Below are 17,194 nucleotides of genomic sequence, written 5' to 3' on the forward strand. Positions count from 1 at the left end.
GGCTCGCTCTCTTACAGTCCCTAGTGGACAAAAGTGAGCCGGTATCAATTGGATGCCAGAGATAAGCCCAGTCGGTCTCTCTATATTTTAAAAAAAATTTCCCCCCCTTTTTTGGAATTTCCCTTCTTACTACAATAATAGTGACATACAGGAAGAGGATTGACCGAATGGTTGATCACAACCGCAACAACATTCTTCCGACTGACATAATCCATCATCGCGTCCCATTGCCCAAGTCCGCTTCTTCTTCCGCGCCAACGACCTATCGGGCCTGTCAATCTTGCAATGGCGCCAGAGACAAAGGACGGGCCGCTTCGTCGCGGCTCATTCTTAGAGCCCGGCGCCCCAGAGACCCCCGCCATCCACCCGTCATTCATCCAGGTGGCCAAGCCGTATATCTTCGAGCAGACCATCCAGGACTGTATCGAAGCTATGGGCGTCAATCCAATGCGCGAGGAATCGCTGCGTCTCCAGGGTGTGACCTGGATTGATAATGTGCGGAAAGTGCTTCGTCTGTAAGTTTCCCCCAGATGTCATGAGAAGCAGCAAGTGTTAATTGAATGGCTCAGTCCCGTTCGCACTTTCAACACGGCTGTGATGTATTATCATCGTTTCCGGTTGGTGCACCCGGATAATGAATATAACTACGTGGTAAGTTTCGTCGTGCTTGTCACCGAGTGTAAGGCTAACATTTGCACAGGATGCAGCGGCCGCGGCTTTATTCGCTGCGTGCAAGATTGAAGACACACTCAAAAAATCAAGAGAAATTGTCTGCGCAGCTTACAATCTGAAATTATCACCATCTGAACATCTGTCGTCTGATGATCCAGTAAGACATATGATTGTGGAGTGTGAAGAAGTGGCGCTAACATATGGATAGTTCTTTGAAACAAATGCCCGAGGCATCATCGGCCTAGAAAGGCTCATGCTAGAAGCCTCCGGATTCGACTTTCGGACTCGCCATCCCCAAAAAACGCTGATGAAATTAACCCGAAAATCCGGCCTGACACACGACTCCGAGGTCTCTCGCCTGGCCTACCGTATCTCACTGGATCTCTACCGGACCTTTGCCCCCGTCAAACAAGCATCCTCAGCCATGGCATTTGCCTGCCTCGAGCTTGCAGGGCGACTACTGGATCAGCGCATTGAAGCCGTCGAGTCTGGAGCGGAGTATGACCAGTGGAATACAAATCGTGAAGAAGTCATGGAAACACTCTTCGACCTCCTCGAACTTTATACCGACCAGCGCTCATCGACGATCGTGGGACCTCAATTCCCCCCTGATCGCTTCTTGACAGTCCGCATTCCGCTTAACCAAGAAGCAGATGCGCAGCACATCCCACGGTACACGCGCTGGATAGAACGTCCGCGCATGTCCAAGACCTCGCCCAGGGAATCCAATGGTGCTGGTACGGTGCTGCGGCCTAACCATCCGCTAACCCCGATTGCTGCAAACGGCGACCGCCTGAAAATGAATGAACGTGGCTCTGACGCTGCGGTCCGGTTTATGTTGGATCCTGCTTGTGCAGAGGAGGAGAAGAAGCAGGTTACGCAGTATTTTACTGTTGAGATGGAGGAGTTTGAGGTTGAAGAGTAAATGCTGCAGTCGATATTCAGGTCCTCTGCTTCGCATCTTGGACCTTTGACATAAGGCTGGTGTCTTGTTGTGCTGAGCTAGCATGGCCCTAGATGTCCCGGCCGTCTTACATTATCTGTCTTGGGCCCTAAGAACCCATGCACCCGAGTGCTATCTACCGAGTACGGTTGAGCGGCGAGCCACTTAACCCGCTCAGCCCCCCTGAACGGACCTACCAGCTCCATGGCCTTGGGGGCTTCTTCGGCAGGACAGGAACTGAACACACCAGTTGTGATCCTTTCACTCAAGTTCTCTAGGGCATATTGTCCTTAACGTGCTCACAGTCTCTCCTGGCCCTTTGGCTCCCTCCCTCTCGCGAATACATTGTCTCTCGGAGAGACATGAAGAGATAAAAACGACAGTGATCATCCCTGCGGAGCATGCCAATGAGGATAGATTACTTCGAAATACCCCTCAGAAACCACATTCTGTAACTAGAAGAAAACCACACCATTTATCTTGACTGTCATCTTACCGTACGTCACAATCTCTTCGCCCATACGGTTTATCGCTTCAATACCGTAGGGAATAAGGAATCATAAAAGGCTCGGGTTTGATAATATTAAAACAATTTTCAATACTTCTAGAATCTGGAACTTCTCTATATATCTTACATCCAAATCCTAATCTGCTCGTTGTCAATCCGCGATTCGACCAATATTTCTCAAGACTTGGGAAGTAGCCCTTCCTTTGGCTTGTCGCTGGTTTGGTGTACGTAATCAATGTACCTTGGCATTGTCCCTTACGGACAAGCAAGCTGAAATAGTTGTAGCGAATGTAGATTCTAGCTATTCATCTCTAATCGGATGTTTTGAAGACTTCGGTTATGACTTGACATATCCCATAAATCTTCAACAATTACGGGCTTATGGTCTAGGGGTATGATTTTCCCTTCGCATGGGAGAGGTCCGGGGTTCAAATCCCCGTGAGTCCATAATTTTTTGCTTTTTATCTTTTTGAAATACCCGCCCTCTGCAATTGGGCCCTCACCGCTTTCACTGCCTAGCGTTTAGTTTGTTTGCTTTGTTCCTTATATTTGATTGCAAGCTCGTCCATCGTCTTTCGAACTAGTAGTGGATTACTCGACTCCTTGTCCCATGCGCTAGTAAAGGAACTCAAATAAACTGATCAGTGAGAAAAGGCTGTTCATCAATCACCACACGTCTAACGGGGCAAGGTTCTCAGTAAGAAGTTGCTCATTAACCTCCCTGTTCGTGGTCTCCCACAGTCCTTTGACCTGTCGATCATCCTCAACAACTGCATTGGGAGACCCAACTTTGCCAATAGGCACTAGGAACTTCCCCTTATACTTCTCGATATTCTGTCGGACCTCTGTTGCGGTGGCAGCGAAGGCAGATGTCGCAGCACCTTGCTCGGACGCGACGAACAAGAGGCGGGCGATAGTCCGTATGAACAGGTTGTTGATCGTCATTACACCCTCAGTGGCAACCTCTCCTGGATGCACGGAAACAGTTACAATAGGAAGACCCTGCTCATCCAGCCGACGCTGTAATTCCTTTGTAAATGAAGTAACGGCGGCCTTTGAAACGGCGTAGCGGGGCAGATCATAGCCGAACATAAGTCTGCCGATATATTTCCATTGCCAAGGGTGTGAACGAACCGGGTTGCTGAGGCAATCGGTAGAGTCGAAGTGAAATTCAAAGTCTTGCGGCAGCATTGTAACCTGGGCGAGTGAACTGAGATTTATGATTCTCACGTCGGCGTCCTTTGCTTTCAGAGCATTCTTAAGAAGCGTCATAACACGATTAATGAAAAGGAGAGGACCGATATAGCTGAAAATATCAGTTGGGTGCCGGCTCGTCTTTAATAGAAACCTCAACTTACTTGACCGCCATGTGTTGGTCCCATCTACCATACACTAATTCGTTGGACGATGTCGAAAACGCAGCATTATTAACTGGCAGGCAGATGTCAGAAAACGAATAGTACGCCAGAGGTCTTAGGGAACATACTCAGAATGTCCACCTTGCTTTCCTTCTCGTTCAGCTCATGAGCGACAGCATCGATGCTCTTTAGATCGGATAGGTCCAATAACAGCCATTCGATGTTTTTTGCGTCGGTGTCCGGATAGTTGGTTAGGAGGGTGTCCTTTGCCTTCTGTGCCTTGGATTCGGATCGTGATGTGAAGTACACCTTTGCTCCACGCTGAGCGAGAAGTCGAACTGTTTCAAAACCAATGCCACTCCTACAAGTTGGATTCATTAGTAAGAAATGCTTGACTCCACGTTTCTTGTGATCTCTTTGCCGTGTGGACCTACGTTCCTCCTGTCACGACAACCACTTTCCCGTGGAGGTCGGGAATATCCTTTAGCGCATCCCACTGTTTCTCCATGATGCACCGGATAATTGAGTTGACACGCTGGTGCAGGTCTACGGTGTACGAGGTGATTTGGGGTCACACAGGCAGCATTTAAGTTAGGGGATTGACTGCTGACTGCTGACAAACTCTAATATGAATGTTGCAAATTTCGGCAAATCTCACGTCATCTCCATTCAAATCAAGTTCATCTTCAACTCCTTGATTTGCAGCGTGTTGAGACTTCCAGCCTTGTACATATGAAATTATTTATTACAGTTCAGTCTTTTCGAGTACAAAATTGTATTTCATTCAAGTACATAAAATAAATAGCAATTTGGTAAGCACTGTACCAAAAGTCATTTCAATCATTATCGCTCCAATGAATATCTTCCATAACTGCTTCACCCATCTCATCCACGTCTAAACAATGCGCTGCACACCAGCGTTTCGATTGTCGAGGTCAGAGTCCACGCGGGGATCAAGCTTATTGGCTGTATTTGAGGCATGAGGGCCTGCAGTCGCACCAGCCAGAGGGTTCCCATAGCTACTACCAGCAATAGCTTGATGACGGGCTCGGTTGTCAAGATCAGAGTCAACACGAGGGTCTAGCTTGTTGGCCAGGTTGGAACTGTGTGGTCCTGCATTGGTGGAGGTTGATGAGACACCAGTTGGTTCGTAGGCACCGCCTACACGGCCGTGGGGTTGAGCAAGATTGTCCGCACCGGGACCAGCTCGGGAGTCAAAAACTCCGCCGTGAGCTCCAGTTGTGTGGCTATAGTTACTGCCAGGAGCAGCTTGATGACCAGCTGCGTTGCCAAGTTCAGAGTCGACGCGAGGGTCTAGCTTGTTGGCTAAGTTGGAACTGTGTGGTCCTGCATTGGTGGTGGTCGATGAGACACCAGTTGGTTCGTAGGCACCGCCTACACGGCCGTGGGGTTGAGCAAGATTGTCCGCACCGGGACCAGCTCGGGAGTCAAAAACTCCGCCGTGAGCTCCAGTTGTGTTGCCGTAGTTACTGCCAGTAGCAGCTTGATGACCAGCTGCGTTGTCAAGTTCAGAGTCGACGCGAGGGTCTAGCTTGTTGGCTAGGTTGGAACTGTGTGGGCCTGGATGGGCGATAGTGGATGAGGCACCAGTTGTCTCGTAGGCACCGCCTACACGGCCGTGGGATTGGCCGTGGGTTTGAGCAAGGTTGTCCGCACCGGGACCAACTCGGGGGTCGAGCTTGTTGGCGACATTGGAGTTGTGGGCCCCAGTTGTCCCAGTCTGATGACCACCGGAGCTATTGAATTGAGCAGCGCGGTTGTCTAAGTAGGTTAGGTCATAGGTCCAAAGTCTTGGTGAATTCACGGAGATGACACACCTCTGTCACTATCGATTCGAGGGTCAACTTTATTGGCGACGTTGGAGCTATGCGGGCCAGCGGCGCCTCCCATGGCCTCGTGACGGGCACGGTTGTCTGTGGTTAAATGACTTAGCCACCTAGATAAAGAAAATGGAACTTCTTTTCCACTGCATACCATGGTCGCTATCGACTCGAGGGTCAAGCTTGTTCGCTAGCTTGGAGTTGTGGGGTCCGTGGTTTGAGGTCTGGGTCGAATCTTTATGATGACCCGTCAAGACCTCTTCAGCTTTCTTTATGAAATTACTCATTTTTGCAGGATAGGTTGCTTCGAGATTCTGTTCTTAATGAAGTGAATTTGTAGATTGGTATAGAAAAAGGACCAGGGTGTTCGTTAAGGGGCTTTATATATTCCCCAATTCATAGGGGATAAGCTAACGCCATAGCAAGCAAATGACGTCGTCCTTGCTAGCCATGATGCAGTCATTGTACAGTGTCCATATCAAGAATGACCCTTGCCAGGTACAAACTGGATTTGTGATATTGGCAGGTGCCTGATTGTCAGAACCTTAGGCATGTGGCGTCAAGCTCGTTTTCGCCACCACAAGTGGGTCTTGGAAGGGGGTGCAGAAACAGGACTACACCCATGTTACTAGGGTCCCATGTAAAGAAGAATAATAGATGGAACTTGCACTGTGTTTCTCTTTTAAGCAAGAATGGCGTCAATATTCCATCATTCCTCCTTGAACGCGTCCTCGCATTGTCAACAAGCAACTCTACACCATATTCTCACCCAGTGTCTAGGGAATACGAGGGATAATTGCTGGTCTGGTTAGTCTACAATCAAACTTGATCGCGTTTCGAGGGTTATCATCCCTTTTGAAAGCGATAATGAACCTGCCAGTGCTAGTCAAGCCGGTAGGGTCCTTGTGAATGACCAAATTCTGCCTTATAATCTGATATGAATTTTTGCTGGCAAAGAATGCTATGATCAACCAATAGAATGAATTTGCACATGTCCAAATACCATTCACGAAGCCTATATCATACTAATAATATGAATAGATTAGAGAGAAATAGTAGTGGACTACATGTACCCATGAAAGCTGATGTCATGAACGCACATGCGTTGATAGGGACTATAAGCGAGATTTGCCTAATTAGAGCACCTGACAAGCTAGCTAAGAAAAGAAAGAACAGAGTGGTTTATGTCTACCGCGCTAGTAGCGTAGCGACTTGGCTCGTTTCCTAAAAGATTCCTGGCGGTGATTGACCCTAATGTGGTTGGTAACTTTTTGGGCCCACTTTTAAAATTCTGATTCCTATGTCAATCTAAATCAGAAGCTTAACATCAAATGGGCTTGTGGTCTAGTGGTATGATTTTCCCTTAGCATGGGAGAGGTCCGGGGTTCAATTCCCCGCGAGTCCATTTTTTAATTTTTTTTTACTTTTTGGACAGTTTTCTAAAACATAGTAATTAGTGGTTTGTTTTATTATGCTAATGACTTGAAATCTGGTTTTTTTATGCGTTGATGTGTGGGTGATGATCCGCGCTACCCAAATATATATTTTCATGCTTAGGACCATCGTCCCAAACTAACAAACAGCAAGACATGCAAAAAGTAACTAGTTACCTGAAACATCAGTCATTATAGACAAAAGTGAAAACTATCTACAATCATATTTTCTATGTGGACAATGAGGTGCGCATTAACATCACCCTTACAAACTAAAGGTGGACGGATCATTGGGGAAACTCGACAAGGCCCAAGAATCAAGCTGAGCCCACCAGATAGAGCCCTCCAGATTCTCCAGAAAGCCTTGGTCATCGCTTGGAGGAATGGATGAGGCACCGAGTTCAGAAGGCTGCAAGACATCAGACATGGCCGAATAATCCATGGGAACAGCGTCCAACGAGACAGGCCGTTCGGGTTTCGTTGACGGCAGTGTCTCTTGCACGGTAGCATTGTCATGATGGCCAGGCTCCTGCCGGCACGTAGACGGATCAGGACCCGCGGATCCAATCTGTCGATGAACCTCCTGTCGAAGCTCCTCGAGGATGATGCTATACCGCCGACTCGGGCAATTCTTGCGCGTAGCCTCAGCCAGATGCTGCTGGCACGTCTCTGCAAGGGAGAAAAGGTAGCGCAGCTTATCGGCGTCTCCGGGGCTGGCGGCCGACGATGTGGATGATGAAGGGCTCGGCGCGAGCGCTTGACGGTGTTGTTGGATGGTATGTATGTAGACCACGAGGATGGCACAGAAGCACACATAATGCGTGAACCAGAAGGACTGGATCAGGATGCCCTGTTGGGCTAGATCATCTACGAGAGTCATCACGTCCTCGGCGGCCTCGATGCACTTTTGCACATATGTGCTGACCATCGGACGCGATACTTTCGGCCTGCGGCTGAGATCGGTGAAATCGTTTAGGAGGAATGAGCGTGTGACGTGGATCATTGCATGGGAGTATGCGAGTTGTAACACTTGGCTTTGTCGACAGAGTGGCGGGATTAGGCTGGTTGCTCTGACGCTGTTGAATAACGGCGGGGCGCTCTCTTTCCATTTTTCTAGCTCGGAGGTGAGTCGGACGGCCGTCTCCAGTGGCGAGTTGCGGGACAGAGGGTTTATGCTGTAAAGTTGGCGCGAGATTTCTCCCATAATGCGTCCGAGGCTACAGAAGGTTAGTTCAGATGGTCACGCGAAGAAGGGAGTGGATGCTTGCCGGTAGTGAAGCACAGATGCAATCATCATACTGTCCGCCGACCCCGTCCGCTTTGCTGGATCCTCTTCTAGCAGGTCATCATCTTTAATCTCATCCGGGAGCTCTTGGTCAATATCTTCGTCGTGCAGGAGTCGTGGTCGCCCGAACATGACGCTCAGGTATTTGTCCAAGGTGTACGCACTCCAGAAGATACGTTTGCGCAGCTCCAACTCGAGGAACGAACAACCTTTCGCCAGTTTCGACGGCCACTTCCGGTGTAAACCAAGAGCCGTGACAACTTGTAGGGCTGTGCCAAACAGATACCAGCACTCGTTGGCACGAGAAGTCGATAGCAGGTAGAGGCATTGGCCTAGTCGAGCTTGAATAGTCTCCAGCCGCGGTGGTCCTGATTCAAGCGAAGACATGTACTTCGAAGCCACATACCAGCGTTCACTGTCAACGTTTAGATTCGTTCTGGGAGAAGGGGAAGTGGCCGAACACTACGCACCTTTCATTGCGTCCATCCGGCATCCCCGGCCGCATCTCCAGATATAAAGTACTGACAGCGAAGACCATCAACACGATGGCCGTCCTGGCCACCATGTTTCCGGTGGGAAGATTCGAGAGCGACGTATCATGTTGATACACCTGGCGAACCCATTGCTCGACGCTACCCCGGTGTAGGAAGCGGTAGGTCACGATGGAGAAATCAAAATAGATGCCGACCAGCTCCAGCGCCTTCTCAAAGGGAGGGAGGGTGAATTCAATCTTCTGAGAGTTGTGAAATGGCGTGTCACCGAACATGAACACGGCGGCGCTCTTGGACGACTCATTTTGCAGCTCGTCCGGGATGGCGGTGGTCTCATCCTGGTGCAGGCGACTCCATACCCGATTAAGGAACGAGACACCCGACGACGGGCCGAGATAATTGCCCTCGAACGTAGATCCCGGCTCCGGGGAGTTCCGCGGTGACAAGGCACGCTGGCTGCGGGCCGGTTGCTGGAAATCCTCATTTCCGGCGGACTCGGTGGCACGCCGCCGAAAGCTGTTGGACGCCGAGCTAGCGATGGGTGGAGAAGCAGTTGCAGGCAGAGGCTCCGGTGGCAGACCTCGCGAGTAGGCGGCGTTGTATTTGCAGTGCAATGACAGACGGGTGCAGCGGGTGCAGGGCAAGGTACCCGTACACCGCGTCTTCTTCCCCTTGCACGAGTCACAGGCCCGGGTGATCTTCTGGCGCGGGCCCTTGGCTGACATCACCGAGTCGGACGATTTTCGCTTGCGGGTCAACGCCTCTCTATTATTATTATCTAGTGCGAGCATGGCTAGGAATCGGCATCAGTCCCCTTGCCGAGACAATCAATCATGGTAATAAAGGGGAAGATTCCGAGTCAAAGTGGGGGGTTCGGGGAGTCTCCGCGCGGGGGGGTTTTCGGTCCCCCGGAATCGTCTTGACTCAGCGACTACGCTGCCCTCACGATGCTCTGTTGGATCGTCGGATCGCCTTGATGAAGTCATCGCCCGCCGGCTACTTGCATCGGATCTGCAGCCAAGGGAGACGATGACATCAAGGCCAGCCATTCGTACTTTAATTTTACGAGTGTTATTCTCCGACCCTGTCATACTAGAAATCCGTGGCGACAGACGAGGCTCAATCATCCATCTGACAGGACTGCTAGTTCGGTCGTGAGATGTCTACGTAAAAAATCGAAATTGGCCATGGCAAATTGCTGGCCAACCTGAGGTCTGTTCATAATGCTGCAGTGTGTGCCCGTTTAGCTCGGAATATCCGAAACGGAAGTAATAACAGGACGGGACGGTGACAGGTCTGTCACCGAGACATTAAAGGCTGGGACCAATAGCGATGTAAGGCACCAGGACGGTAGGAGAACATCCATGGCGTATATAGAAAAAGCACCATCCCACCCGTGAACCGTGTTTCTATCACAGGTGGATGCACTCGAGAGACAATGATACAGAGACGGAAATGGAAGTAGGTTGACTTGAAAAGAAAGAAGCAACAAAGCGGGTTTTAAAAACTGGTTTTGTAGAGTGCATCAAGTCCTCCCGTCACCGCGGATATCGGGAGCATAACAAAACAAACAAGGACGCAACAAAGCAGATATCAACGCGAGGCACAACCAACCAATTGAATCAACCAGGCCTTCCAGGCCAGTCCACACGCACAGCCGCTATGCAGGGCAAAGGCGAAAAGCCACAAGGCACTCCAATCGTATGCAAATAACGGTAGGTGAGGCAGTGGGAGAAGGGGGGGCGGGGGTGGGAGGGGGAGAGTGTAGGACAAAAGGGAACAGGGACTACCGGTAACCAAAGAGATTGTGCATGGGATCTTGATTGCCCATGCCGGGGTCCATCTCGGAATCGGGATTGGTATCGGGCTCAGAGGTGTTTCGACGATCGGTCGGTAAGGGGAGAGGAGTCCGATTTAGGATATGAGCGACCTCGGCGGCCAGCTGATCCTCGGGCATGCCGGCGCGGATGATCTCGATGAGATGTTGGACAACGGAATATTCGCTCGTGCGGATCGCCTCGAGCAGGAAGTCGACGAACTGACGGTAGTAGCGCAAATCTTCCTGGGTGCGTTTCGCGGATATTTTCCGTCGTTTGTCGGAGCCTTCATCAAAGAAACATTGGCGGCCATGCGTCTCGCATTCGGAACATGGCTTGCCCGGCTTGCCATCTGCGCACTAAGAGAAAGAAAGAGACGGGACGGTCAGACAAGAGGCAAGGCAAATGACGAGGAGTGAAGTCAATCCCAAGGCAGATGGGAGACGAGAGCGGGCGGATGTACCCTTGTCCGTCGTCGTTTGCATTCTGTACATGCGGTCGATGCTCTCTTCATCCTCGGCTCTTCTGGTGGGAGCGGGCCCGGTGGCCCTTGGCCTGGCGGCGTGAGTCCCGGCATCACGGTGCGAGGAGCAATGGGTCGGAGACCCCGCGACCCTAGGTGGTCCATTGGCGGGGCGGGGATGATTGGGTCTGGGGGGAGGGCGGGCAGGGATAAAAGATGATAATTAAGAGATGAGGATGAAGGGAACCTAATCACGTTGATGAGCCAGACCAAGACCGGCAAGCCACCTGCAGACAAAACATAATCGGTCCACTACCAAGTTACGTCTAGGGTCAACGGCTCATGTTCCTTTTTTACCCTAGGGTGCGTCAGATGGAGCGGAATGGGCCGAAAGCAGTCAATCAGACTGAGAGCTGCCAGTAGCGCCGTGCCTAGAGTCTGGCGGAAATGTCAAGAACAGAATAGAAGAGAAGGAAGAGGGTACGAGGGTGGGAGGCAGGACTCGGAAAGAACGTGTGTGGCGTGTGTGGCGGAGGGAAGTGGAGCGAAAGCACAGGAATAATACTGTCGAGTGCGCACAGCAAGGGTGGTAACTGAACTGACCAAGAAGGAAGAGTAACTAGTAATTAACACTCCACACACAGATCATTGCCTGATATACTAAAGCATCGGCGAGGGACCGAGGAGCGCTGTGTATCCAGGATGATTTAACAGACCATCATCATCATCGTCATGGCCCGCTATTCACCCCTTCACTGCTGGACCATCGTACTATTCCAGTTAGAAGAGGAAAAAAACAAAACAAAGTGGGACGGAGTTCTCATCCGCCACCTTCTGATAGGGCATGCCGTCATTCCATCTTCGTCTTCGATTTCGCCTGTAGTTCTCGACATGCTCATTGGCGCATCGACTGGATCAGAACCTGTCAGCAGCGAAACTTCCATGGTTAAAAAGATAGTGTTGTGGATCCACCATCTCTACTATGGGTGCTACCGCCCAAAAAAGGCCCGGAGAAAAGAGAGAGACAGAACGTGCAGAAAGTCAATACCAAAAATGGGGCTGGCGATGACATAACCTAACGCTAACATGTTTCCCGATTGAACGTGTCAGATCTTGCAGAAAGTAGTTCGCTTAGATCTACATTATTTGACAAACTTTCCGTGTTTAAACCAATTTACATCCCACTCTCTCTGTACTACGTCACTGCCATGATGGGAAGACTAGGGAAAACAGAGGCACGGCAGGGTGCAGTCTAGCTCGAGGGCGGCGCAGATGTGGTTGGCTGGAGACGAGGCCCGTCCCCGGCGGTCGAATGAGACGCACACGCGATAAGACAAAGAAAGAGGAGGAGAATCGCCGCCACCGTCGCCGTAACGTACAGTAGTCACTCCTAGTCTAGAAGGTCCTCGTCATTGTTGTCCCTCCTTCTTTCCCGAAGCTCGGCGAAAAGTTGTCCGAGTCAGCTCGGCTGCCCCCGGACTCTCAGCCCCAGGGAAGGGGCCTGAGCAGCAGGTGGAGCGCGGGCGTGCCCTTTGACTGGTGCCGGAGATGCATTCCAGTCTGGGGAGCTCCAGAGGCTTTCATGAGTCACTGGTCGAACACGGTGGACCCCGAGCAGAACCAGTGACATGAATCATGGCGGCGTTCAGAGCGTTGCCTGTTTATGGATATCGGCCCTCGGGGCCTTGGTTTTAAGGCGCACAAGCTATGGGAATAACGACATCGGATCGGCCCTGTTGCGCCGCCCAGAGCGGCGGCGAATGACTTAGTCGTGCATTGGGCATGCCGGAATGATACCCTCCGTGCCGCTTTCTCCTCCAACTACCTATTTGAACCCTTCAGTACGAGAGGGTTGGCTACGTGTTCGGCATATACCGAGATTTGTCAGATAGGATCCGTCCGCTCGGAAACGGCAAGAATAATGAATCATGCGCGGAGGAAGACGACTCCTACGCCTAACCCTGAATATTATTAGATAGCAGGGCAAAACCCCAAAAAGAATAAAAGGACTGGGCGTAGGTCAAGCGTGATAACCGCTAAATTACTAAATTACTAAATTACTCCCGAGTCCACGGATCACAGCCCTCGCAGCGGACGATCTACACAGCGCATACATATCATTGCTGGCATGCAGACAAAAACAAGCGGTCAAACGGATCTGCGGTCAGCACGCGAGAAACCCAATGGTTTGGGAAGTAAATATAGGTGAATTGGGATCGTTCCAATATCCACCTAACCACGTATCCCTCGATCTACACATGCCTAACATTCCTAGACAGGCAGGTGACCTGCAGCTGGGGCGCCAAGGGATCTACTTTGATGTGTGCGCGTTTGCAACATCCCACGGTATACGTCCATATACATAGCGTGCAGGTCTCTACAATCCACTTCTCTCGGAGACCAAGGATAAAAAGATGCAATGGTCTAACCGAGCCCCAAATAGAGTTTTGGCAAGCGAGGATTCGGCTTTAACGGAATGGGGAGCCGAGCATGGGGAGTTAGGACCCCGCCTCGGCTGCGCAGATTGAGAATAATAGAGGGACGGGATAGGTAGATTCTAGTAGCGGGAGCTGCAGCTCAGGCTACACAGCCAGTGTATGATGCTTCACATAGAACGAATTGGTATGGACACAAGAAAGAGAAATATGTACTCGAAACAGAACAGCAGGGAAAGAAAAAAAAAAGAAAGCACATCTCATACACGAGAGAAAATAAGGATATCAAAAATAACGCGACAGTTCAGAGTCGGTTTAGGGTTCGGTTCAGTTAATAGATCGGGCGTCCCTCATCCCACCGACGGGACTCCCTCCTCGGGCTGGTAGTCGACGACTCAGCTTTGCCGGCGTCGGGGGTAGACACGTGATGGCCCGCAGGAGAAGGGAGCGAGAACCTAGCGCTGTCGCGACGGTGGGCGCTGTTGAGATTCTCAGGGCTGAGGGCGACACCGCCAATACCACCGATCCACTCCCAGACGCGAGAGACGTCGCCGCTATGGCCCTCACGAACGGCAGCACGGACATTGGCATTGCCTTCAACGACGTTGCGGACACGGCGCCACAGTTCCTCGCGCCGGGAGCCGTGTAACTCAGAGCGCAGGACATCGTCGCGCAGCTGCCCGATGGGGATGTATGGCTCTCGGGCGTCGCTGCGGGAATACAGGGCTGCTTGGGTGGCGAGACGGTCAAGGGTCGTGGCGACCAGTTCGGGAACACGGGCGATATCTTTGCGGCGGGCGAGAACTCGGGTACGAGCGTAGATGATAGCACTGACTCCGAGGGCTAAAAGTGAAAGAGGGAATCTATACGCGAGGAGAGCGAGGCGTACATATCGTCGGAAGGCGCAGGTGAGTGGGAGTCGGGAGATGGAGTTTGAGCCGAGGACGAGGACGGCGGAAGGTCTGTGATTGCGATGGCGCCTCTGTTAGTTCCAGCACATAAGGTCAGAACCAAGATCTTGTTTTTATGAAAAGTACGCCCGGGATCCATATCCAGCACGACGAAAGAGACAGGAAGATGCCCGAGAAGATATGGGGGAAACTTACTCATCGGTATGGCTCACAACATCATCTTTGCCAACAACCTCGCCAATCGCTCCCTTCCAGAGATCGTCGAATTCGGTGTCGCTCAAGCCCTTGCGGCGCTTCTTTGCCACCTGTTCCTTGAGCTCCGGCTCACTGATCTCAAAAGATCGGGCCTCTTTGCTATCATCCTTCAGCTGACCACATTCCCATTTGGCTCTCCGATCCCGCAGCTCCTCTACAGCTTTATCAGCGACAGCCTTCACGCGGCGTGCTTTCTCGCTGTCTGGCTCGCATGTCGGCGGCAGGGGCACCAGCCCACCAAGGGAGAGAGGATGCGGCTTGAGAATGAAGTCATGTTCGCAACGAGCCTCAAAATGAGGATAGCAGAATGCATGTGACGGGCAGGGCTCACAGCGCGGCTCCAAAACGTGTACCCTCTCAGGGACATTGGTTTCTGCCAGCGACCAAGTGGGTTTTCCGAGGCCACAAAATCCAATCTCGATCTTCTCCTTGCGCCAATAGGCTCCGAAACTAGCCAATAGCACGAGAATCATAAATAAAGGCGCCATGCTGGAGGACTTCTTTCGAGACCGTCGAGCTTTCTTGGCTGGGTACAGGATATCGGCCTGTTCATTCTCTAGAGCGAGCTGTTCCTCAGGCGTGAACTCTTCGCCAGCGCTCAGTTCATCTTCTTCATCCTCATCCTCGTCTTCTTCTGACTCCTCTTCAGTCTCTTCCTTAGTAGGCTGCAGCCGGGAAGCAAAGTCGAAGCTGTCTCTTGTAGGGGCCATCACGCCATCTTCTTGCTTGGTGCGCGTAGGAGTCTCGGACTTGCGTGACCTCCGCGCGCCTCTCACAGCAGGGCTTTCCGTGGACAACCGTCCACCACTCTTCCTCTTTCCATCATGGCTTGTCCTCCGGCTGCTTGGCATCTCCGAGGGGCTTCCACTTTGAAAGGGATTGTCATCGGTAAACACACTCAAATCCCGTGGCTCAGACTTGATAGTTGAGGAGTGGTCTTCAAACTCAGTAGAGGGCAGAATCTCGCTGCGTCGCAGCTTGCGGGCTGTAGACTTACGCGGCGAGGTACCAACAGCGACAACGGGAGTCGCAAGGCCGTCATCGCCGGTCTCCGTATCAGACGCACGAGGGTGTTTACCTACTGATCGCGCGGCGGTGGTCTTCCGTCGCGATGCAGCGGGGGTAGCAAGGCCGGCCTCCTCAGTGTCAACAGTAGAGGCACGAGCACTCCGTCTAGGCGCAACCCTCCTCGACCCAGCCACAGATGAGGCGTCGCTGGCTATCGAGCTCGCGCGACTGCCCATATCCGTGATTCCATCGCTTGTTCTCCGTACCCTGTCGCGATCGCGCAAGAGCTTGCGTGCCTGCGGGAGGACTTCATCCTCTAAGATGCGGATGAGCTGGGCCTTTTTCGCAGAGGCAGGGTAGGAGATGTCGTGGTTGACGAGGATGGAGCGGAGGCGCGGGACAGTGAGGGAGTTGAGATCGAAATCTGCATAAAGGTAATCCAATTCGTCGGCCATGGTGTGCGACGTGCGACGTGGTCGCTTTTCAAGTCACGCACACACCGCTGCTGAAAGTTCGGCGACTAAAGCTGGATGGACGTCGATAGACGGATGAAAAGGGGACTGCTCAGATTTCCCGGCCAGGTGAAGCGCTACCGATTTTCGTCGTTTGGTTTGGCGTTGTTTGAATCTGAGCGAGCAGTAAAAGTGGCACGAGCGTTGTTGCCCTCAGGCCGAACAGGGTTGGTGGGCCGGTATCCAGGGCAACAGGCGGATCGTGAAGCACGACTAACTTCTATCACGGGAGAAGAAGGAGGGTGCTGAGAGAATTTAGAGACAAGGAGTTCTTTCTTTGGCAAGATCGTCTGATGGAGTCGCGTTGCAAGAAGTCAGAGGGAAGTGAATGAGTGAGTGGGCGAGTTGAGGGATAACGATGACGACAAAAAGAAAAAATAAACAAAGCGGCGTCGCACGTGATCCGCCACATCAAACTTCCTTGTCCTTTTGTCCTTGGTCCTTTGTCCACAGACTGTTTGGAGAGATTACCCTATAGCTTGGAGAAACACTATAAACAGATTATATTCATAGTATCGAATACAAACCGAGTCCCCGAAGACCCTAAAAAACCAAAGGCCAAACCCCATAACAAAACCCAAAATACGAACAACGAAAGAACATGGAATGGAACCAAAAGAAGTCAACTCGGAATAATTTCAGGATTCCACCATGGCTCCACGCAAATGCTTTGCAAGGCAAAGGAAAAAGGAAAACATGTTGACTGGAAAAAAGCCTCCTTCCCACCAGACGAGTGAGACGCTCCAAAAGGAAGGATGGGATGAAGGAAAGAGGATACAGAACAGAAAAGAACGACGAGATGGGGATTATTATAGTGCGTGATATATGTATAGGTAGAGGTAGGTGTGTAGAGGGCGAGAAGGAGGGCGGAGAGAAGTGAAGGAGGAAGATATAGGTAGGGAGGCAGGCAGGGTGGAATGACAGGAGCAGCAAAATCTAAGAATTCTTTCGACTAAGGACGTCGAATGACCGTGGCGTATCCAAGGAAGCACGAAGATTCTGGAAAGAAGACGAGGCGGAGGTAGCCATGCTGTCGACGCTGTCCGTGGCGTGCATGGGCACGCTGCTGTACTGTGATGGTGGGAATCGACCGCCGCCAGGCATGCCTCCTGTGCCGACACCCAGCTGCTCCTTGAGCGCGCTGTACTCGGCGAGTTGGGTTTGCAGTTGCTGCATCACCTCCCCAATGGGGACTGCGTGGTCCTCGAGGCGGTCGCCGCTTCGGAAGGGACGCATCATGTGCCGCATGGCGAGGGTGTTTA

At 51.6% G+C, this 17,194-nt stretch overlaps 7 protein-coding genes across 7 annotated transcripts; 1 reads left to right on the forward strand and 6 right to left on the reverse strand.

The window, feature by feature from the left end:
• Nucleotides 1-285: 285 nt before the first annotated feature.
• Nucleotides 286-1,597, forward strand: N7510_003619 (putative cyclin; the record flags this gene model as incomplete). The annotated part of the gene is made up of 4 exons (XM_056975545.1): nt 286-515; nt 570-651; nt 701-829; nt 881-1,597. 4 exons carry the CDS (start codon nt 286-288, stop codon nt 1,595-1,597), a joined length of 1,158 nt encoding a protein of 385 aa, XP_056835501.1.
• A 1,192-nt stretch (nt 1,598-2,789) lies between these two features.
• N7510_003620 (uncharacterized protein) lies at nt 2,790-3,989 on the reverse strand (the record flags this gene model as incomplete). Its single annotated transcript, XM_056975546.1, has 4 exons — nt 2,790-3,429; nt 3,482-3,554; nt 3,610-3,842; nt 3,916-3,989. 4 exons carry the CDS (start codon nt 3,987-3,989, stop codon nt 2,790-2,792), a joined length of 1,020 nt encoding a protein of 339 aa, XP_056835502.1.
• Nucleotides 3,990-4,376: 387 nt separating this feature from the next.
• N7510_003621 (uncharacterized protein) lies at nt 4,377-5,609 on the reverse strand (the record flags this gene model as incomplete). Its single annotated transcript, XM_056975547.1, has 3 exons — nt 4,377-5,263; nt 5,320-5,415; nt 5,477-5,609. 3 exons carry the CDS (start codon nt 5,607-5,609, stop codon nt 4,377-4,379), a joined length of 1,116 nt encoding a protein of 371 aa, XP_056835503.1.
• Nucleotides 5,610-7,020: 1,411 nt separating this feature from the next.
• Nucleotides 7,021-9,322, reverse strand: N7510_003622 (Zn(II)2Cys6 transcription factor; the record flags this gene model as incomplete). The annotated part of the gene is made up of 3 exons (XM_056975548.1): nt 7,021-7,972; nt 8,066-8,455; nt 8,511-9,322. 3 exons carry the CDS (start codon nt 9,320-9,322, stop codon nt 7,021-7,023), a joined length of 2,154 nt encoding a protein of 717 aa, XP_056835504.1.
• A 995-nt stretch (nt 9,323-10,317) lies between these two features.
• N7510_003623 (Zn(II)2Cys6 transcription factor domain-containing protein) lies at nt 10,318-10,976 on the reverse strand (the record flags this gene model as incomplete). Its single annotated transcript, XM_056975549.1, has 2 exons — nt 10,318-10,707; nt 10,812-10,976. 2 exons carry the CDS (start codon nt 10,974-10,976, stop codon nt 10,318-10,320), a joined length of 555 nt encoding a protein of 184 aa, XP_056835505.1.
• Nucleotides 10,977-13,577: 2,601 nt separating this feature from the next.
• On the reverse strand, nt 13,578-15,875 carry N7510_003624 (putative sister chromatid separation protein (Src1); the record flags this gene model as incomplete). Its single annotated transcript, XM_056975550.1, has 2 exons — nt 13,578-14,208; nt 14,353-15,875. 2 exons carry the CDS (start codon nt 15,873-15,875, stop codon nt 13,578-13,580), a joined length of 2,154 nt encoding a protein of 717 aa, XP_056835506.1.
• Nucleotides 15,876-16,868: 993 nt separating this feature from the next.
• N7510_003625 (Adenylate cyclase) lies at nt 16,869-17,180 on the reverse strand (the record flags this gene model as incomplete). The annotated part of the gene is made up of 1 exon (XM_056975551.1): nt 16,869-17,180. The coding sequence occupies one exon, from the start codon at nt 17,178-17,180 to the stop codon at nt 16,869-16,871; it is 312 nt and encodes a 103-aa protein (XP_056835507.1).
• Nucleotides 17,181-17,194: the final 14 nt, after the last annotated feature.

Source organism: Penicillium lagena (assembly GCF_028827675.1).
Source record: "Penicillium lagena strain IBT 129212 chromosome Unknown utg000002l_segment0_segment0, whole genome shotgun sequence".
Taxonomy (NCBI): Eukaryota; Fungi; Ascomycota; class Eurotiomycetes; order Eurotiales; family Aspergillaceae; genus Penicillium; species Penicillium lagena.